The 23,318-nt window shown below is 39.2% G+C and overlaps 1 protein-coding gene across 1 annotated transcript in view; it reads right to left on the bottom strand.

Moving 5' to 3' along the window:
• The window catches only part of TRPM6 (transient receptor potential cation channel subfamily M member 6), a 327,340-nt gene that overhangs the window by 56,479 nt on the left and 247,543 nt on the right, over positions 1-23,318 (bottom strand). Inside the window, exons 35-36 of the mRNA XM_053699972.1 lie at positions 16,562-16,644; positions 13,973-14,178 (exon numbers count right to left, since the gene is read on the bottom strand). Coding sequence (XP_053555947.1) covers positions 13,973-14,178; positions 16,562-16,644 — 289 coding nt within the window. The remainder of the gene's footprint in view (positions 1-13,972; positions 14,179-16,561; positions 16,645-23,318) is intronic.

The raw sequence follows: 23,318 nt of genomic DNA, 5'->3' as shown, positions 1-23,318 counted from the left end.
CTGGGCCGAAACCGGTCAGACCTTTTTCACTTGTCTCTCTGCTGAGAGTTTTATGACCATGTTCTATCCTTTTTAACTTCCACAATAAAGGCTTGCTTTTTACCTATGGATTTGGAAATCAAGTGATTCTTTTCTATACCTGAACGTGCTTTGGATACTCATTTGTTTTTTAATATAACTAATAGTTACATTGTAGTAAGCATAGGATATATTTTTATTTTACAGGCAAGTTTGTATTTATTTTAACTAGGTATAATAGTTATTAAATAGTTATTAACTATTTAATAACTACCTAGCTAAAATAAATACAAAAGTACCTGTAAAATAAAACCTAACCTAAGTTACAATTACACCTAACACTACAATATAATTAAATAAATTAACTAAATTAAATACAATTAAATAAATTACATACAATTACCTAAATTAAATAAAATTAGCTAAAGTACAAAAAATCCCACTAAATTACAGAAAGTAATAAACAAATTACAGAAATGTAAACTAATTACACCTAATCTAATAGCCCTATTAAAATAAAGAAGCCCCCCAAAATAAAATAAATCCCCTAGCCTAAACTAAACTATCAATAGCCCTTAAAAGCGCCTTTTGCGGGGCATTGCCCCAAAGTAATCAGCTCTTTTACCTGTAAAAAAAAATACAAACAACTCCCCCAACAGTAAAACCCACCAACCACACAACCAACCCCTCAAATAAAAACCTATCTAAAAAAAACCTAAGCTCCCAATTGCCCTGAAAAGGGCATTTGGATGGGCAATGCCCTTAAAAGGGCAGTTAGTTCTTTTGCCGCCCAAAGTCCCTAAGCTAAAAATAAAACCCACCCAATACACCCTTAAAAAAACCTAACACTAACCCCCTGAAGATCGACTTACCGGGAGACGTCTTCATCCAAGCCGGGTGAAGTGGTCCTCCAGACGGGCAGAAGTCTTCATTCAAGCCGGGGTAGAAGTGGTCCTCTAGACGGGCAGAAGTCTTCATCCATCCGGCGCGGAGCGGGTCCATCTTCAAGACGCAGAGCATCCTCTTCATCCGACGACTAACACAGAATGAAGGTACCTTTATGTGATGTCATCCAAGATGGCGTCCCTTAGATTCCGATTGTCTGATAGAATTCTATCAGCTAATCGGAATTAAGGTAGAATAAAACAGCCAATAGAATGTGATCTCAATCCAATTGGCTGATTGGATCAGTCAATAGGATTGAACTTCAATCCTATTGGCTGATTGCATCAGCCAATAGGATTTTTTCTACCTTAATTCCGATTGGCTGATAGCATTCTATCAGCCAATCGGAATCTAAGGGACGCCATCTTGGATGACGTCACTTAAAGGTACCTTCATTCTGTGTTAGTCGTCGGATGAAGAGGATACTCCGCGTCAGATGTCTTGAAGATGGACCCGCGCCGGATGGATGAAGATAGAAGATGCCATCTGGATGAAGACTTCTGCCTGTCTGGAGGACAACGTCTGCCCTTCTGTGTTAATATGAGTGTAATTTTACTGTTGTGTATTTTTGATGTATTTTGTGCAAGAGCTGAGAAATACCCCATATTGCGTGCCACTCGTAATCTAGACCAAAATGGCAGATTTTTATATATAGAATATATTTATATAGAATATATATATTAATAAATGATTAATTTTGAACAAACATATTGGCAGGCTTTGTAAGCTTTTATAGGAATCACACTCAGTCCGTAATTGTATACTTATTTGGTTGCATAAAGTAGAGAGATACCAGTTTAGACTTGCAACAGGTTTGGTCTTACGCACACAGTCACCACTCTGTACTTTTTTGTACTTTCTTTGTAAAGTTTGTGGACAGAGCTACAACAGGAGGGTGAGGCTGTGAGAGTGCCCAGGGTTCTGTTAGATAGAGCTGGGGCATTCCATAGGCAGAGCTTAGCACCTGGGAAAGTTATCATAACAGGGTAAGCTGCAGGAAATAACATCACACAGAGCTCCCAAACCATAGTGATACCACAATAGCTAAAATTAAAACAAAAGAGCACTCAATACATTAAGAAGTCATCATCAATAGTGAATTAAATTGTTATCAAGTTATGTTTTTTTCACTTCAGCTGCATATCTCTGCTTCTAAGGAGCTTTGTGAAAACTCTCTTGAATTAAAGGACCAGTAAATACAGTAGATTTGCATGATCAACAAATGCATGATAACAAGACAATGCAATAGCACAAAGGGGCCAAATTACTAAGCTGCAGATGCAACTGTTTCCGCACGAGCCTTCAGGCTCGCCGGAAATGTAGATTGAGTTAAGACCGCTGCTGCTTAACTCGTTTGCCACCTCTGAGGTGGCGGACAGCAATCAGCCTGATCAGGTTGATTGACACCCCCTGCTAGAGGCCTATTGGCCGCAAATGTGCAGGGGGCGGTATTGCACAAGCACTTCACAAGGAATGCTTGTGCAATGATAAATGCGACAGCGTATGCTGTTGGTATTTATCGATTTAGGGCGGACATGATCCGCTACAGCGGATTATGTCCGCCTGAACATGAGAAATCGGCCCCTTAGTCTGAACTTCATATGATTAGTAGATTTTTATTCTGACAAATCTCAAACGCCTAGATTACGAGTTGTGCGTTAGCCTTAAAAAGCAGCGTTGAGAGGTCCCAATGCTGCTTTTTAACGCCCGCTGGTATTACGAGGTACAGGCTCACCGCTCAATTTTTTGGCCAGACTCGAAAATACCGCAAATCCACTTACGTCAATTGCGTATCCTATTTTTTCAAGGGTAAACCCTCTCCTGTCAAGCCTGGTATCGCATTTTAAAGTCAGTAGTTAAGAGTTTTATGGGCTAACGCCATAGTATAAAACTCTTAACTAAAGTGCTAAAAAGTACACTAACACCCATAAACTACCTATTAACCCAAAAGCCAAGGCTCCCCCCCCACATCGCAAACACTAAAATAACATTTTTAACCCCTAATCTGCCAAACCGGACATCACCGCCACTATAAAAAATATATTAACCCCTGAACCTCCGCACTCCCGCATCACAAACACTAGTTAAATTTTATTAACCCCTAATCTGCCGTCCCTAACATTGCCGACACCTACCTACATTTATTAACCCCTAATCTGCCGCCCACAACGTTGCCGCAACTATATTAAATGTATTAACCCCTAAACCTAAGTCTAACCCTAACCCTAACACCCCCTAACTTAAATATAATTTAAATAAATCTAAATAAAATTACTACAATTAACTAAATTATTCCTATTTAAAACTACTTACTTATAAAATAAACCCTAAGATTTTAAATGAGTTAATCATTCCCTAAAATATCTAGGCATACAAATCACAGACACCATAGAAACATTGTATAAAGCAAACTACATCCCAATTTACAAAACTATAAGAAGAGATATATTGAAATGGAAGAAAGGGAAATTTTCTTGGTATGGCAGATTATCGGCCATTAAAATGAATGTCCTACCAAGACTGTTATATCTATTTAGAGCTTTACCTATTAAAATCCCAATAAAAGAGCTTGAAGAACTACAATCTGAAATTATTAAATTTATAAGAGGACATAAAACAGCTAGAATAGCTGCTAATATTTTAAAACAACACAAGTTATTGGGAGGTGTAGGAGTCCCTAATCTTAGAGATTATTATCATGCTGTCAGACTGGCACAAAATGCTCTTTTATGTAAAGATTGCCAGGGGATGACATGGCCAGGTATTGAAGCAGATATTGGAAGACTAAGCACTCCGGGAGATATATTATGGAAACCCTCAGATCCAAAAGACCAGAGGATAATTAAACTAAAAACTACAGAAGATTCTAATCTTATGTGGAGGTCACTAACACATACAATGAAATTACTCTCGCCACACACTATTATAATACCTCTAAGTACACTACTCCCAAAAGAATTTCAAAAACAAATAGATAAGTGGGGAAATAAAGGCCTCTATAGGGTAGCTGATTTCCTAGACAATGGGAAGTTGTTGACATTTACACAATTAAGAGATAAAATACACCCAAATACATTGCACTGGTTTTTATATCTCCAAATTTCCCATGCTATAAATACATATAGACTAGGCAGCATCCCAGCCTGCCCAAAAACTGCTCTGGAACAAATGATAATGACACCCGGTAGAAATAAAAAAATGATTACACGCTTATACTTAGACATTCAAGAAGCAAATAGTTCAGCAAAATTGGTAATTTATGACAAATGGGAACAAGATTTAGCTATAACCTATGATAGAGAAGATTGGAGCCAGATTTTCTCCTCAATGAGGAGAAGCTTAATAGGGGCAGACCTTATCGAAAACTCAATAAAAACCTCATATAGATGGTACCTTACACCACTGAAATCCTCACATTACACCACACAGGGTAGTAGATTATGTTATCGGGGATGTAATGGGATAGGGACCTATTTTCACATGTGGTGGGAGTGTGCAAAGATACAACCTACATGGGACAAGCTTTCTCAACTATTTAAGGTGATTCTAGACGACTCCTTTACATTATCAGCCTCACAGGCCTTACTACATATCCCCCAGGAGTCAATGAACTCAATTACTAATAGATGGGTTAATATTATATGTACAGCAACCAGAATATGTATAGCTAGAAAATGGAAAGTGGGGGCTCCAGAATGGGGTGAGGTAATGATCAAAATTGAAGATGTTTATAATATGCTAGAATCAGCTGCATGGATACAGGGGACATCTGAGAGATTCCAAAACATGTGGATACACTGGATTTTAAATAAACAGAAATATGTAGGTACATACAGATCAACACTAAGTAACCAATAAGGCTTTTTTAGGGCAATTAAATTGGAGAGAATAGGAACTTTCTTAAATATAGATATAGCGTTCTAAAGAAATCTACAACATTGTCACTGCTCGACGGGAAAAGTTTAAAGTTAAAGGTTTTTCTTTGTATACAGTTATGAAGTTTAGGTTTAGGGAAATGGGATAAGAGGGGGGAGGGGGTGGAGAGGGAGTTAGGCAAGGGGGGAGAAAAATTGATGAAAATGATATAAACAGGGTGCTGAAAACTCTAATTGTTTTAAGAATACTAGGACATTGTAACCCAGCACACTGTTTTATTATGTTGTATTTGATGTGATCCATGACAATAAAAATTATTTCAACTAAAATAAACCCCAAGATAGCTACAATATAACTAATAGTTACATTGTAGCTAGCTTAGGATTTATTTTTATTTTACAGGCAACTTTGTATTTATTTTAACTAGGTACAATAGTTATTAAATAGTTATTAACTATTTAATAATTACCTAGTTAAAATAAAGACACATTTACCTGTAAAATAAAACCTAACCTAAGTTACAATTACACCTAACACTAAACTATAATTAAATTAATTCCCTATATTAACTACAATTAAATACAATTGTACGAAAGTACGAAAAAAAAACCCCACTAAATTACAGAAAATAATAAAATAATTGCAAGTTTTTTAAACTAATTAGACCTAATCTAATCCCCCTAATAAAATTTAAAAAAAACAACAAAATAATAAAAAGCTCTACCCTATACTAAATTACAAATAGCCCTTAAAAGGGCCTTTTTTGGGGCATTGCCCCAAAGTAATCAGCTATTTTACCTGTAATAAAAAGTACAATACCCCCCAACATTAAAACCCACCATCCACACCACACCACAACCCTACTCTAAAACCCACCCAATCCCCCCTTAATAAAACCTAACACTAACCCCTGGAAGATCACCCTACCTTGAGAATTCTTCACCAAACCGGGCCGAAGTCCTCAACGAAGCCGGGGCGAAGTGGTCCTCCAGACAGGCAGAAGTCTTCATACAAGCTGGGAAGAAGAAGTCCTCCAGACGGTCTTCATCCAGACGGCATCTTCTATCTTCATCCATCCGGCGTGGAGCGGGTTCATCTTAAAGACATCTGATGCGGAGCATCCGCTTCTTTCGATGTCTTCTTACTAAATTACGGTTCCTTTAAGTGACGTCATCCAAGATGGCGTACCTTCAATTCCGATTGGCTGATAGAATTCTATCAGCCAATCGGAATTAATTTAGAAAAAAATCCTATTGGCTGGCATTCTATTGGCTGTTCCAATCAGCCAATAGAATGCAAGCTCAATCCTATTAGCTGATTGCATCAGCCAAAAGGATTTTTTCTACCTTAATTCCGATTGGCTGATAGAATTCAACCAAATCAGCCAATCGGAATTGAAGGGACGCCATCTTGGATGACGTCACTTAAAGGAACCGTCATTTAGTAAGAAGACATCTAAAGAAGAGGATGCTCCGGGTCGGATGTCTTGAAGGTGGACCCGCTCCGCGCCGGATGGATGAAGATAGAAGATGCCATCTGGATGAAGACTTCTGTCCGTCTGGAGGATTACTTCTCCCGGCTTCGTTGAGGACTTTGGCCCGGTTTGGATGAAGACATCTCCCGGTATGTCGATCTTCAGGGGGTTAGTGTTAGGTTTTTTTAAGGGTGTATTGGGTGGGTTTTATTTTTAGGTTAGGGACTTTGGACCTGCTAAAGAGCTAACTGCCCTTTTAAGGCCAATGCTCATCCAAATGCCCTTTTCAGGGCAATGGGGAACTTAGTTTTTTTTAGATAGTATTTTATTTGGGGGTTGGTTGTGTGGGTGGTGGGTTTTACTGTTGGGGGGGTTGTTTGTATTTTTTTTTACTGGTAAAAGAGCTGATTACTTTGGGGCAATGACGGTTCCTTTAAGTGACGTCATCCAAGATGGTGTCCCTTCAATTCCGATTGGCTGATTTGGTTGAATTCTATCAGCCATTCGGAATTAAGGTAGAAAAAATCCTTTTGGCTGATGCAATCAGCCAATAGGATTGAGCTTGCATTCTATTGGCTGATTGGAACAGACAATAGAATGCCAGCTCAATCCTATTGGTTGATTGCATCAGCCAATAGGATTTTTTCTAACTTAATTCCGATGACGTCACTTAAAGGAACTGTAATTTAGTAAAAAGACGTCGAAAGAAGAGGATGCTCCGCGTCGGATGTCTTGAAGATGAACCCACGCCGGATGGATGAAGATAGAAGATGCCATCTGGATGAAGACTTCTGCCCATCTAGAGGACCTCTTCTTCCCGGCTTGGATGAAGACTTCTGCCCATCTGTAGGACCACTTCGCCCGGCTTCGTTAAGGACTTCGGCCCGATTGGGTGAAGACTTCTCAAGGTAGGGTGATCTTTAAGGGGTTAGTGTTAGATTTTATTAAGGGGGGATTGGGTGGGTTTTAGAGTAGGGTTGGGTGTGTGGGTGGTGGGTTTTAATGTTGGGGGTATTGTACTTTTTTTTACAGGTAAAAGAGCTGATTACTTTGGGGCAATGCCCCGCAAAAGGCCCTTTTAAGGGCTATTTGTAATTTAGTATAGGGTAGGGCTTTTTATTATTTTGGGGGGCTTTTTTATTTTATTAGGGGGATTAGATTATGTGTAAATAGTTTTAAAAACTTGTAATTATTTTATTATTTTCTGTAATTTAGTGGGGGGGGGGGGGTTCGTACTTTATTTAATTGTATTTAATTGTAGTTAATTTAGGGAATTAATTTAATTATAGTGTAGTGTTAGGTGTAATTGTAACTTAGGTTAGGTTTTATTTTACAGGTAAATTTGACTTTATTTTAACTAGGTAGCTATTAAATAGTTAATAACTATTTAATAACTATTTTACCTAGTTAAAATAAATACAAATTTGCCTGTAAAATAAAAATAAATCCTAAACTAGCTGCAATGTAACTATTAGTTATATTGTAGCTAGCTTAGGGTTTATTTTATAGGTAAGTATTTAGTTTTAAATAGGAATAATTTAGTTAATTGTAGTTATTTTATTTAGATTTAATTAAATTATATTTAAGTTAGGGGGGTTAGGGTTAGACTTAGGTTTAGGGGTTAAGAACTTTAATATAGTGGCGGCGACGTTGGGGGCGGCAGATTAGGGGTTAAAAAGTGTAGGTAGGTTGCAACGACATTGGGGAAGGCAAATTAGGGGTTAATAAATATAATGTAGGTGTTGCGATGTTGGGGGCAGCAGATTAGGGGTTAATAAGTATAATGTAGGTGGCGGCGGTGTCCGGAGCAGCAGATTAGGGGTTAATAATATAATGTAGGTGTCTGCGATGTCGGGGACGGCAGATTAGGGGTTAATAAGTGTAAGATTAGGGGTGTTTAGATTCGGGGTTCATGTTAGGGTGTTAGGTGTAGACATAAATTTTATTTCCCCATAAGAATCAATGGGGCTGCGTTAGGAGCTTTACGCTGCTTTTTTGCAGGTGTTAGGGTTTTTTCAGCCGGCTCTCCCCCATTGATTCCTATGGGGAAATCGTGCACAAGCACGTTTTGCCAGCTCACCGCCACCGTAAGCAGCGCTGGTATTGAGGTGAGATGTGGAGCTAAATTCTGCTCTCCGCTCACTTTTCTGCGGCTAACGCCGGGTTTGTAGAAACCTGTAATACCAGCGTTGTCTGTAGGTGAGCGGTGAGCATAAAATGCTCGTTAGCACCGCACACCATTACCGACAAAACTCGTAGTCTAGCCGAAAGTTATTTATATTTCCACTCCCACTGTACCATGTGACAATCACAAATGCATATACGTATATTCTGTGAATTCTTACACATGCTCAGTAAGAGCTGGTGACTCAAAAAGTGTAAACATAAAAAGCCTGCACATTTTGTTAATGGAAGTACATTGGAAAGTTGATTAAAATTGCCTGCTCTATCTGATTAATGAAAGTTAAATTTGACCTAAGTGTCCCTTTAACTACATTTTCCAATTATATCATCTACTTATTAAGGCAGTTTTGCTAAGTCAAGTAGTGGCTCTTTTGATGGATTAGAATGGCTTTGAAAACAATTGTTTTTTAAATCGCACAAGTTGCCATACAATACTTTTACACAAGAACTTAAAGGGCCACTAAACCCAAAATCTTTCTTTCATGATTCAGATAGAGAATAGAAATTTAAACAACATTACAATTTACTTCCATTATATATTTTGCTTCATTTTTTAGATATCCTTAGTTGAAGAAAAAGCAATGCACATGGTGAGCCAATCACACAAGGCTTCTATGTGCAGCAACCAATCGGCAGCTACTGAGCATATCTAGATATGCTTTGCAGCAAAGAATATCAAGAGAATAAAACAAATTAGATAATATAAGTAAATTAGAAAGATGTTTAAAATTGCATTCTCTTTCTAAATCATAAAAGAAAAAATGTGGTTGTTGTCATGAGATGCAGGACATATGCAGGACACAGCAATGATGGTACAACTCTATTTTATTACAGAGCATAGCAATACACATCCAGACAGGTTGATTGTACTAAACTAACTGCGACACAGACACCGGACCTAAGCCCCGCCCACATGCTAGTGACATCACATCCTGCTATCATCACATCTTCCCCTTTTTCAAAGGCAAAGCATACATTTGCATATATTAAATAACAAGGTACACCAACAGGGTATACAACAACATTTTGTTTTAGAACATTATAGAAACAGATAGATTAGAAAACATGAACAAATAAATTACATCCTGACTTGGACATCGGGGTAGACTACCCTAGTCCACAGTGACCATGGGATTATTCTGCCCATACTTCCGGTCACTGTTCTAGCTAAAGTCAGTCCCTGTATCGGGCCGGAAGCCTCACCACTCTTCCGCTTGATGTAACTTTGCATGAACTGTCCTCTGATACAGAAGATGGTGAACAAGAGTCTGCTGGAGGCAAAGATATATCCCCGCTATGATCTTGCTGAGGGGAAGGCACCTCTCTTAGAACAGGAGATCCCACCGGCGGTGGTACTGAGGTATCCGGTTCCAGACTCTCAGGTACAGGCTGAAGATGTCTTCGGTTACGGCGTGTAACCGTCCCTCCCTCTGTAAGGACTGTGTAAGACCTTGGTTCTGGAGAGCGGCCCACTACCGTAGCAGGCGTCTTCCATTTCTTCTCATCATCCAGTTTAATTCTGACACTTTGGCCCGCTTTCAGTTCCTGTAAAGGCCTGACAGAATGTCTCCTGTCGTAGAAGAAACGATAACCCTTTTTGGCCTCTTCATCCCTCCTAAGGACTTCGTCCCGAGGAACAGGGCCAGGCGGCTTGAAGACACCCACTGAGGGTAAAGTGGTGCGAATCTGACGTCCTAGCATCAGCTGTGCCGGGCTAAACCCGGTGGCTTGAATGGGCGTCGCCCTGTATGACAAGAGGGCTAGGTACGGTTCAGATTGCTTTAGAATGAATTTTGTTGTTTGAACTGCCCTTTCAGCCATTCCGTTGGCCTGCGGATAATGTGGACTTGACGTGGAATGTACAAAATCATATTCCCTGCTAAAAGCACTGAACTCTGTAGAAGCGAACTGCATGCCATTATCACTCACCAGCTCCATTGGAATGCCCCAGCGGGCGAACAAGCTCTTCAGGCGAATGATAACGGCCTGACTTGTGATATCATTCAGGGGTGCTATTTCCAAATACCTGGAATAGTAGTCGATAACAACAAGAAACTTTTTCCCGTGCAGTTCGCACAAATCAGCAGCTATTTTCTGCCACGGCCCCGCAGGCAGCGGAGTAGACATTAAGGGCTCCCTTCTCTGAGTAGGCCGGCGTTCCCGGCAAAAGGCACATTTAGACACGTGATTTGCAATGTCGGAGCTGATCCCAGGCCACCACACAGCTGTAGCTGCTCTTTCTCTGCACTTTGTAATGCCTAAGTGGCCATCGTGAATCCTGTTTAACATCTCCTTCCTCATGCTGACAGGAATTACAATACGGTCTTGGAACAGCACCAACCCCTCCAGCTCCGTGAGCTGTGACCTCTCTGGCTGGTAAGCATTTAAAGACATCCAGGCTGCCCGGCTCTCGGGCCAGCCATCTCTTATGTACCTTATAACTTCTTGCAGATCTGTGTCCAAATATGTCTCTTTCTTTATCTCTTCCAGTTTCCTTGAAGAAATGGACTTAGAGGCCAGAACTGAATCAACATACACTTTTACATCCGACTCTGTGGAGGATTCTTCAGCAGCAGCCAGCGGGAGCCTGGACAGTGTGTCTGCCACAACCAGCTGCTTCCCCGGCACATGCACTGCCTGAACATTGAACCTGAGCAGTCTCATTAAAAGTCTCTGGCATCTCAAGGGTGTTTTGTCGATGTCATAAGAATTGATAAGAGGGACTAGCGGTTTGTGGTCAGTTTCCAGACTAAATTTCTCCAAACCCACTAGATAACGCTGAAAGCGCTCACAGGCCCAAACTGCAGCCAGGCACTCCTTCTCAATTTGAGCGTATTTTGACTCCGCAGCCGTCAGTGTGCGGGAACAGTAGGCGATGGGCTGTAGTTTGTTGTCATTCAGCTGCAGGAGTGCAGCCCCCAACCCATAACTGCTTGCATCGGCACTAACCACAGTCTTTTTTGAAGGGTCGTAGAACCCCAGCACTGGGGCAGACCCCAGCAGGGACTTAGCATGCAGGAACGCTTTTTCTTGTGAGGGTCCCCAGACCCAGGCAACATCTTTCTTAAGCAACTCTGTGATAGGGTGCAAAACTGTAGATAAATCCGGAAGAAACTTGCCCACGTAATTTACAAGGCCCAATATCTGTCTCAGCTCATGTACATCAGAAGGGCTTTTCATCTGTTCGATAGCCCGAATTTTCTCGGGGTCCGGCTTGATGCCATCCCCGTTGATGATATGCCCAAAGTAGCATAATTCAGTTTTCCTAAAATGACATTTTTCTTTATTCAGCTTCAGCCCAGACTCTTTGATAGCCTGCAGCACACAACTCAAACGCTGATCATGCTCCTCCACTGTAGACCCATACACTAGAATGTCGTCCATGACGACTGCTGTGCCCACGTGGCCACTCAGGAGAGAACTCATTTCCCTCTGAAAGATCTCAGGAGCGGAGGATATCCCAAAGGGAAGTCTGCAGAAACAGAACCGACCTACCGGAGTGATAAAGGTAGTCAGTTTGCGGCACTTTGGATCCAGGGGGATCTGCCAAAAGCCGCTAGAAGCGTCTAATGTGGAAAAGAACTTCGCCCCAGCCAACTTCGGGGCTATATCTTCCAGTGTCGGCAGCACAAATCTCTCCCTCTTCACTGCCTCATTCAACCTTTTCAGGTCCACACAGATGCGCACCTTTCCGTTTTTCTTTGCAACTGGAACAATGGGGGCACACCAATCAGTTGCTTCAACCACCTCTTCAATAACCCCCATAGACTTCATGCGCATGAGCTCTTTCTCCACTTGAGGCATGAGCGGGAACGGAATTCTACGAGGAGTAGAAATACTGTACGGGACTGCGTCATTTTTAAGTGCTATACGGACAGGTTTGCAGCTCAGTAGGCCCAACTCGCCAAACATATCTTCAGAGATCTCATTCACTCTGGCCACGAGGCCCAAGTCACAGGCTGCTTTTCTGCTCAATAAACTGTTAACACACTGACCTCGGATCACATGCACCCACATGGTGAACTTCCTTTGTTTGTACTCACAGCTGGCAAGAAATTTCCCCACACAATCAATGCGGCCACCAGGACTATGAACATTTGTAGTAACCTTCGCCAGCTGGGGCTGTCGAGGCAGTCTCATAAATTCAGCAAAAGACATTACAGTGATATCTGCTCCTGTGTCAATCTTAAAATCAACATTGGCTCCCATTACAGTAAAGGTAACTTTCCAATCTTCCTCTGAGCTTGTCCGTTCCACAACAGACCCCACAAAAGACACTTCCTGACCCTCCTGGTCACTGTCCACCTGCATCTCCTTAATGTATTCAGTTTTACACACCACTTCAAAATGGCCTATTCTGTTACATTTTCTGCATCTTTTATCTCTGGCCGGGCATATAGCACTCTGATCATGAGCCCGGTAGCACCGTGTGCATCGGCCATGTTGCGCCCATCCACTTCTAGGCCTTTCCAGTACTTTAGATCTACCGCTCACACTGTGCCTTTCACTAGCAATTTTCCTAGACTGTTGTACTTCATCCACAATACTCTCAGACCTCAGATCAGCACTTTGCTTTTTCACCAGTTCACTCTGGCGGGCCATCCTAATAGCCCCGTCTAGTGTTAAATCAGGCTCTAACTGCAGCTTCAGGGAGACTTCAGCATCTGCAATTCCAATAACTATTCTGTCTCTGATTTGCTCTTCTTTAGCAACACCAAACTCACAGAATTCAGCTAATTCATACAGGCTGCGCAAAAATGACTCCACAGATTCTCCCACACGCTGATTACGTTTGTGAAAACAAGCTCTCTCATGAATCACATTTCTTTTGGGCACAAAGTGGGCACTGAGTTTATCCATAACTATATCAAAGTTAACTTCTTCCCCTTCTTGGAAAGTAAAAGCATTGAACACTGGCTCTACATCTTTCCCCATAGAGTATAAAAGAGAATTAACTTGTACTTCACCACTCTCCTTGTTCAGTTTGGATGCAATCCTGAAGCGCTGAAACCGCTGACGCCATGTGGGCCAAGCTGCAGGCTGAGAAAAGTCAAAAGGCTCAGGTGGGGTGAACTTTGACATCGTCATCATCAGAAACAGAAGCGTAGTCCAGAACTTCTGACACCATGTCATGAGATGCAGGACATATGCAGGACACAGCAATGATGGTACAACTCTATTTTATTACAGAGCATAGCAATACACATCCAGACAGGTTGATTGTACTAAACTAACTGCGACACAGACACCGGACCTAAGCCCCGCCCACATGCTAGTGACATCACATCCTGCTATCATCACAGTTGTCATGCCCCTTTAATGATTGGATTGAATTAAAAGCAAATACATACGACTGAAATTCATTTTGGAAAATGTGTTCTATCTATTGCAATTTGCTTTGCTCCGATTTCCTGAGTATGTATAATATGCTGCAATACACAAGCAGACACTAATAATGGTAACATTGTCCCTCACCTTGTAAGTCCAGAACAAGTAGTTCCCCCCTTGTGTACTCGTAACTCCAGTGAGAAAAGGACAACAATGTCTCCTCAAGTAAGGTTGTGGGAGTGATCTCATCCCCATTGTTGTTATTGTACTTGCGGAATTCTCCAGTCAAATACTTTTCTATGGTCAACCACTGATTAGCAGACTGGCAATAGATTAAGAAGACTTCAAGAAACCTGCAATTAAAAACGTGTTTTAAAAAATTTGGTAAATAGGAAAAAATATGTATTTCTAATAGATGAACCTACACAATGGGCAAAATTTACAGCTAAATAAGGGGTTAATCATAATCCTTTAGAAAAAAAATGTATCTAATGTTTTTTGCTACAGAAAACCAACATTAAAGTCTAATGGGATTTTTGTAGACAAATCATATGAAAAGGTTTTCCTAAAGGCTTGTGATTGACCCCTCTGTCAAGTCTCTACAGTCTCACAAGTTCCTATGTTATTCTATGCATCTAATCCACTAAAGAGAGATGAAAATGGAATGAGCTTTAGTAAATCACCAACATAGAGAAAAATATAAAATTGTGATATTTGAGAGCCACAGAGAGAGCTTTTACTTAAAGAGGCATTGTAGCTGAAAAATAGCATGATCTAATTCATTACAGCATGTCCTTTTAAGACTAGTGACATTTTAATGTTATGTGTTTATCCCCCGGAAAGAGGTTAAACACATAGTACAAGTGCTGCTCAGACCCACAGAGCACTGTTGGTCACTAGTGGAGTCAGATGTGTGATTAATGCTTCAGACTGGAACAGCTGCTGAGGAACTGCAGTGCTCTGTGGGTCCAATGCAGTACTTCTATGTGTTTAACCCATTTGCAAGGGTTAAACGCATAGGGCTAGATTACAAGTGAGGCGCAAACAGTTTTGTGCTAGTGATATTGTGTTTTCATGAGCATTTTTCATTCTGCTTATATTACAAGTAGGGAGAATCGCGATTGCGCTAGTGCTATCGCCTTTTACGCTTCAAACCTTTCCGCAATCTCAGAGCTGTGGTTAACTGGGTTCCAAAACAAAAAAGTGTTACAAAACACTTCAAAATTACATTACAAAGTACAAATAAACTCATATTAACACTGCCTAATAAACTTTATTTAAAAAAAATATTGCACAAAAAAATTATAAGGGCTTATGGATTGGAGATATCGGGTGTTAGAAATAAAAGGCAGGAAAATGGCTTTAACATTGAGACACATACATTGCTAAAGATGTATTTGTGTATATATATATATATATATATATATATATATATATATATATGTATATATATATATATATATATGTTTATATATGTGTACATATATATGAATGTATTTATATGTGTATATATGTATTTACAGTCATACAGTATATACACAAATAAAACATTAATAAATATGTACACATATATAAATATACAGTATATGTAAGTGCATTATATGTACCATTAAGCAGATAAAAACATGATACATTTATTTTATACAATATTAATTTTTAATAAAGATTTTGACTGTATTTACTGTAAATATTTCACATTTGTTTATGTGAATATGTTGTACGCAAGATTGTTTTGTTTTTTTCAATATTTTTTTTCTCTCCATTGACTTCTATGGGGAATGCAAAAAGGCTATGGAGTTTGCGTGATCTCGGGAGTTAGGTTTTTTCCACTTTTTTTTTCTCCATTGAGCTCTATGGGGGAATACATGCATGCGCACACAAACTTATTTTAGTTTTTTTTGCGGTATTCGGGTTAACGCTAGCGTAAAATACTTTTTTTTGGAACTTGTAATACCAACGCAACCCAGCAAGCACAAAAATTAAAATCCAAGCGGAGTTTTTGATAACACAAAAATACTGTTCCACTTGTAATCTAGCTCATAGCATTAAAGGGTCGCAAGTCTTAAAATTACATGCTCTAACCAACTAGAGCGTGTATTTTTCCACTATAATTGGCCTTTTTTATTTCCTCATTTTACATTCCAAAATAAAATATAAAATGCATTTTACTGTGAATTTGCAAATGTTATAAACTGCTATGCATAAAAGAAATGTGTTTTTATGATTTAATTGTATTAAAATGAATCTCAAAATTATTTTCTAGATTAATTTAATATTCTCGACCACAACACTTTATACATGTTTTGGTATAATATTGCTCTGTAACTAACCATAAGTAAATTTGTTTAATGTTTCTGCTTCACCTTACAGAGATATATTGTTAATAATTGCAATGTGTTTATCTCTCTCTTTCTTTAGTGCAGCAGATGTATTTTTATGTTATTTAATCTTGTGCCTGTGTAATTTATAATGCCTCTCTCCATTCTTTGTGCGTTGGCCTTTACAAATATTTACCCATGTGACCTAATTGCAAAATGTCAGCAAATTGTATAATTTCTACTGTAAGAGATCCGGTTTCAGTAATTTGGGAAGTTAATCTGACTTCTATATGAAATAAAAACAAAGATAGTGCATGACATGGATGCCACTGAGCGCAGATGGAAAGTACATTTAATAAGTCTTCTAACATTTTCAAAATATCTTATATAATGTGTTGCATAAAATCCATCTTCTTACCGTAGATTATAGGGAATACTGTTTGGCTTCACTTGATTAAAGGTATAAATTAACTTCTGAGCAGCTCTTTGTTGTTGAATTTCCTAAATAAAGTACAACATATATTATACATTAATGTGAAAACTTAAATATCCCCTAATTAAAGAGATTTTAAAAGCAAACGCTAAGTGCAGATCTGTCTGACATACATTAAAAGGGACACCATTTTGTTGTCTTGCTAGGGAATAACATATCGGCCAATATGTGCTGATAAATAATGAATTATTCGGAGAAGTCAATCCACATTTGTTACTGTGGAAGACAATTTTAGCCACAGCCATTATGTTAGCAAAATGTAGATTATTTTGCAGTCTATTATCTGATTATTAATAATGGACAGACATGTAGCAGTGTAAGCATTAAGGAGTGCTATACTGTGCACTTCCAATTCTGACAATTAGAAAGTTCACAATTTTAGAGCTAAATTACATGATAGGGGAGAAAAATATTAATAATAATAAATTGCAAAGTTGTTTTATTACACACTAGGCAATAATCCTGCCAAGAGGGCAGTCTATTTTGAAAAAATAGAAACCCCCAAGTTAAATTTACAAAAAATAAAAAAGGAAAAATGACAGAAAAAAAGAAACAAAGCTATCCAAAATAAAACATTTAAACCTAAACTAATACCCCTATAAAAATAAAAAAGCCCCCTAAAAACATAATTTCTGTAAGAACTTACCTGATAAATTAATTTCTTTCATATTGGCAAGAGTCTATGAGCTAGTGATGTATGGGATATACAATCCTACCACCCCTCACCACACCCACAATTCAGTTGAACGAATAGCCAAGTAGTGGGGTGATAAAAAAAGGAGTAAAAAGCATCAACAAAGGAATTTGGAAATAATTGTGCTTCATACAAAAAATCATAACCACCATAAAATGGGTGGGCCTCATGGACTCTTGCCAATATGAAAGAAATGAATTTATCAGGTAAGTTCTTGCATAAATTATGTTTTCTTTCATGTAATTGGCAAGAGTCCATGAGCTAGTGACCTATGGGATAGCAATACCCAAGATGTGGAACTCCACGCAAGAGTAACTAGAGAGGGAGGGATAAAAATAAAAACAGCCATTTCTCGCTGAAGAAAATAATCCACAACCCAAAATATAAGTTAATTCTCATGAAATGAAAAGAAAAAACTTAAAACATAAGCAGAAGAATCAAACTGAAACAGTTGCCTGAAGAACTTTTCTACAAAAACTGCTTCCAAAGAAGCGAATACATCAAAACAGTAGAATTTAGTAAATGTATGCAAAGAAGACCAGGTTGCTGCTTTGCAAATCTGATCAACTAAAGCTTCATTCTTAAAAGCCCACAAAGTGGAGACTGATCTAGTAGAATGAGCTGTAATTCGCTGAGGCGGGGATTGACCCGACTCCAAATAAGCTTGATGAATCAAAAGCTTTAACCACAATGCCAAGGAAACGGCAGAAGCCTTCTGACCTTTCCTAGAACCAGAAAAGATAACAAATAGACTAGAAGTCTTCCTGAAATCTTTAGTAGCTTCAACATAATATTTCAAAGCTCTTACCACATCCAAAGAATGTAAGGATTTCTCCAAAGAATTCGTAGGATTAGGACACAAGGAAGGGACAACAATTTCTCTATTAATGTTGTTAGAATTCACAACCTTAGGTAAGAATTTAAATGAAGTCCGCAAAACCGCCTTATCCTGATGAAAAATCAGAAAAGGAGATTAACAAGAAAGAGCAGATAATTCAGAAACTCTTCTAGCAGAAGAGATGGCCAAAATGAACAACACTTTCCAAGAAAGTAGTTTAATGTCTAAAGAATGCATAGGCTCAAATGGAGGAGCCTGTAAAGCCTTCAAAACCAAATTAAGACTTCAAGGAGGAGAGATTGATTTAATGACAGGCTTGATATTAACCAAAGCCTGTACAAAACAGTGAATATCAGGAATCTTAGCAAACTATGAAATAAGACAGAAAGAGCAGAGATTTGTCCCTTCAAGGAACTTGCAGACAAACCCTTATCCAAACCATCCTGAAAAAAACTGTAAAATTCTAGGAATTCTGAAAGAATGCCAAGTGAATTTATGAGAAGAACACCATGAAATATAAGTCTTCCAAACTCGATAATAAATCTTTCTAGAAACCGATTTACGAGCCTGTAACATAGTACTAATCACTGAGTCAGAGAAACCTCTATGACTAAGCACTAGGCGTTCAATTTCCATACCTTCAAATTTAATGATTTGAGATCCTGATGGAAAAACAGACCTTGAGACAGAAGGTCCAGCCTTAATGGAAGAGGCCAAGGTTGGCAACTGGACATTGGAACAAGATCCACATACCAAAACCTGTGAGGCCATGCTGGAGCTACCAGCAATACAAACGACTGTTCCATGATGATTTTGGATATTACTCTTGGAAGAAGAACTAGAGGCGGGAAAATATAAGCAGGTTGGTAACACCAAGGAAGTGTCAACGCATCCACTGCTTCCGCCTGAAGATCCCTGGACCTGGACAGGTACCTGGGAAGTTTCTTGTTTAGATGAGAAGCCATCAGATCTATTTCTGGAAGACCCCACATCTGAACAATCTGAGAAAACACATCTGGATGGAGGGACCACTCCCCCGGATGTATAATCTAACGGCTGAGATAATCCACTTCCCAATTGTCTACACCTGGGATATGTACCACAGGAATTAGACAAGAGCTGGATTCCACCCAAGAAAGTATCCATGATACTTCTTTAATAGCTAGGGGACTGTGAGTCCCACCCTGATGATTGACATATGCCACAGTTGTGATATTGTCTGTCTGAAAACAAATGAACTGTTCTCTCTTCAACAGAGACCAAACCTAAAGAACCCTGAAAATAGCACAGAGTTCTAAAATATTGATTGGCAATCTCGCCTCTTGAGATTTCCAAACCCCTTGTGCTGTCAGAGATCCCCAGACAGCTCCCCAACCTGAAAGACTTGCATTTGTTGTGATTACAGTCCAGGTTGGACAAACAAAGGAGGCCCCTTGAACTATACGATGGTGATCTAACCACCAAGACAGAGAGAGTCGAACATTGGGATTTAAGGATATTAAATATGATATCTTTATATAATCCCTGCACCATTGAATCAGCATACAAAGCTGGAGAAGTCTCATATGAAGACGAGCAAAGGAGATCACGTCTGATGCTGCAGTCATGAAACCTAAAACTTCCATGCACATAGCTACTGAAGGGAATGATTGAGACTGAAGGTTCCAACAAGCTGAAACTAATTTAATGTATCTCTTGTCTGTTAGAGACAGAGTCATAGACACTGAATCTATCTGGAAACCTCAAAAAAGGTGACCCTTGTCTGAGGAATCAAGAAACTTTTTGGTAAATTGATCCTCTAACCATGTCTTTGAAGAAACAACACTAGTTGATTTGTGTGAGATTAAAAATTTTCAGATCCAGAACTGGCCTGAATGAATTATTTCTTTGGGACATTGAATAGATTTAAATAAAACCCAAAACCCTGTTCCTGAACGGAACTGGTATGATTACCCCTGAAAGCTCTAGATCTGAAACACACTTCAGAAAAACCTAAACCTTCAAAGGATTTGCTGGGACACGTGAGAGAAAGAATCTTCTCACAGGAGGTCTTACTCTGTATCCAATTTGATACCCTTGAGAGACAAAACTCTGAATCCATTGATTTTGGACAAAATCTGCCCAAATGTTTTGGAAAAAAGTTTAATCTGTCCTCACCAGCTTAGCTGGAATGAGGTCTGCACCTTCATGCAGACTTGGGGACTGGCTTTGGTTTCTTAAACGGCTTGAACCAAATAAATTGTTACCTTGGAAAGAAAGAGATAGTAATCTAGACTTAGATACCATGTCAGTATTCCAATATCTGAGCCACAAAGCCCTAACATCAATTTTGATGATATCAAAAAATGGCATCACAGATAAAATGATTAGCATGTTGAAGCAAGCGAACAATGCTAGACAATCAGGATCTGTTTCCTGTTGCGCTAAGCTTTCCAACCAAAAAGTTGAGCTGCTGCAACATCAGCCATAGAAATGGGAGGCCTGAGAAGATAGCCATAATATAAATAATCTTTCCTTAGATAAGATTCAAGTTTTCTATCTAAAGGGTTCTTAAAGGAAGTACTATCTTCCATAGGGATAGTAGCACGTTAGGTTTGGTAAGAGCAGAAATAGCCCCATCAACTTTGTGGATTTTTTCCCAAAACTCCATTCTAACTGTTGGCAAAGGCTACAACTTTTTAAACTTAGAAGAAGGAAAAAGAAGTACCAGGGCTATTCCATTCCTTTGAAATCATAACAGAAATAACATCAGGAACTAGAAAAACTTCGGGAGTAACCACAGGAGGTTTATAAACAGAATTTAAATGTTTACTAGTTTAAGTATCAAGAGGACTAGTTTCCTCAATATCCAAAGTAATCAACACCTCTTTAACAAGGAATGAATATACTCCATCTTAAAGAGAAAAGTAGATTTGTCAGTGTCAATATCTGAGGTAGGATCTTCAGTATGGATATAGGATAATACAGTATGTTGTCGGTCATTTGAAAATTTGAAATTTTATCAACTTTATGAGAAGTTTTAAGTTTATTAGAAAGCAAAATAGCAGACAAGGCCTTCTAAATTGCAATAAAATCTTTTATATTCACAGGGATATCATGAAGATTAGATATTGTAGGAACAACAGGCATTGTACTAGTACTGATGGATACACTCTCTGCATGTAAAGCTTATCATGACAACTGTTACATACCACAGCTGGAGATATAATCTCCACTAACATACAACAGATACACTTATCTTTGGTTGAACTGTTATCAGACGGCAGGGTTCCAACAGTGGTTTCTGAGACAGGATCAGATTGAGACATCTTGCAAAGAAAAAAACAACATATAAAGCAAAATGATCAATTTCCTTATATGGCAGTTTCAGCAATGGGAAAAAATGAAAACAGCATAGCCCTCTGAGCATAGAAAAAAGCAAGAAGCATATAGGAAGTGGGGTTAAAACAATTTAATTATTTGGCGCCAAGTATGACGCACAATGAAAAATGAAATTTTTTGGAGTTAACAACATCCGGAAATGACACAACTCACGTCATGGCAGACGCAACCTTGTGCAAGGAAACCTGGCGTCAACTAAGACACCAGAAATGATGAATTTGCGACACCAAACGTACTTTCGCGCCAAAAAATTCTTGCTCCAAGAATGACGCAATAAATATCAGCATTTTGCGACCTCGTGAGCCTAACTTTGCCTGCAAAAATTAAATGAAATATAGTCAATTTAAAGAAAAAGACTATACCCCAGGTAAGAAAAAATAACTTCCTAAAATGTTTTTTCCAATTTTGAAACTGATAGTCTGCAAAAGGAAATATACATAAACCTGGCTCATGGCAAATATAAGTACAATACATATATTTAGAACTTTATAATAAAACAAAGTGTCAAACCATAGCTGAGAGTGTCTTAAGTAAAGAAAACATACTTACCGAAAGACACCCATCCACATATACCAGATAGACAAACCAGTACTGAAACAGTAACAGTAGAGGTAATGGAATATGAGAGTATGTCATCGATCTGAAAAGGGAGGTAGGAGATGAATCTCTACGACCGATAACAGAGAACCTTTGAAAAGATTTCCCGTGAGGAAAACCATAAAATCAATAGGCAATACTCTCTTTACATCCCTCTGACATTCACTGTACTCTGAGAGGAATCAGGCTCCAAAACGCTGAGAAGCGCATATCACAGAAGAAAATCAAGCGCAAACTTACTTCACCACCTCCATAGGGAGGCAAAGTTTGTAAAACTGAATTGTGGGTGTAGTGAGGGGTGTATTTATAGGCATTTTGAAGTTTGGGAAACTTTGCCCCTCCTGGTAGGATTGTATATCCCATACATCACTACCTCATGGACTCTTGCCAATTACATGAAAGAAATTAACCCTACAAGATCCCCAATGATCGGAACAGCCAATAGAATGCGAGCTCAATCTGATTGGCTGATTCCATCAGCCAATCAGAATTTTCCTACCTTAATTCCGATTGGCTGATAGAATCCTATCAGCCAATTGGAATTCGAGGGACGCCATCTTGGATGACGTCATTTAAAGGAACTGTCATTCATCGGGAAGTCGTCGGCCAGGATGGATATTCCGCGTCGGCAGGATGAAGATGGATCCGGAAGAAAGAAGATTGAAGATGCCGTTTGATAGAAGACTTCAGCCGGATGATGGATCTCTTCAGCCGTCGCTTGGATCAAGACTTCAGCCCGATGATGGACCTCTTCAGCCCGATGATGGACCTCTTCAGCCCGATGATGGATCTCTTCAGCCCCCGCTTGGGCTTGGATGAAGACTTCAGAGCCTCCTCTGGACGGATCGGTGATACCCGGCATGGTGAAGACAAGGTAGGAAGATCTTCAGGGGCTTAGTGTTAGGTTTATTTAAGGGGGGTTTGGGTTAGATTAGGGTATGTGGGTGGTGGGTTGTAATGTTGGGGGGGGTATTGTATGTTTTTTTTTACAGGCAAAAGAGCAGAATTATTTGGGGCATGCCCCGCAAAAGGCCCTTTTAAGGGCTGGTAAGGTAAAAGAGCTATTCTATTTTTATTTTAGAATAGGGTAGGGCATTTTTTATTTTGGGGGGCTTTGTTATTTTATTAGGGGGCTTAGAGTAGGTGTAATTACCTTAAAATTGTTGTAATAT

This window comes from Bombina bombina, chromosome 2, assembly GCF_027579735.1.
Source record: "Bombina bombina isolate aBomBom1 chromosome 2, aBomBom1.pri, whole genome shotgun sequence".
NCBI lineage: Eukaryota > Metazoa > Chordata > Amphibia > Anura > Bombinatoridae > Bombina > Bombina bombina.
The sequence above is the reverse complement of the archived record's forward strand: the minus strand, read 5'-3'. Positions and strand labels throughout refer to the sequence as shown.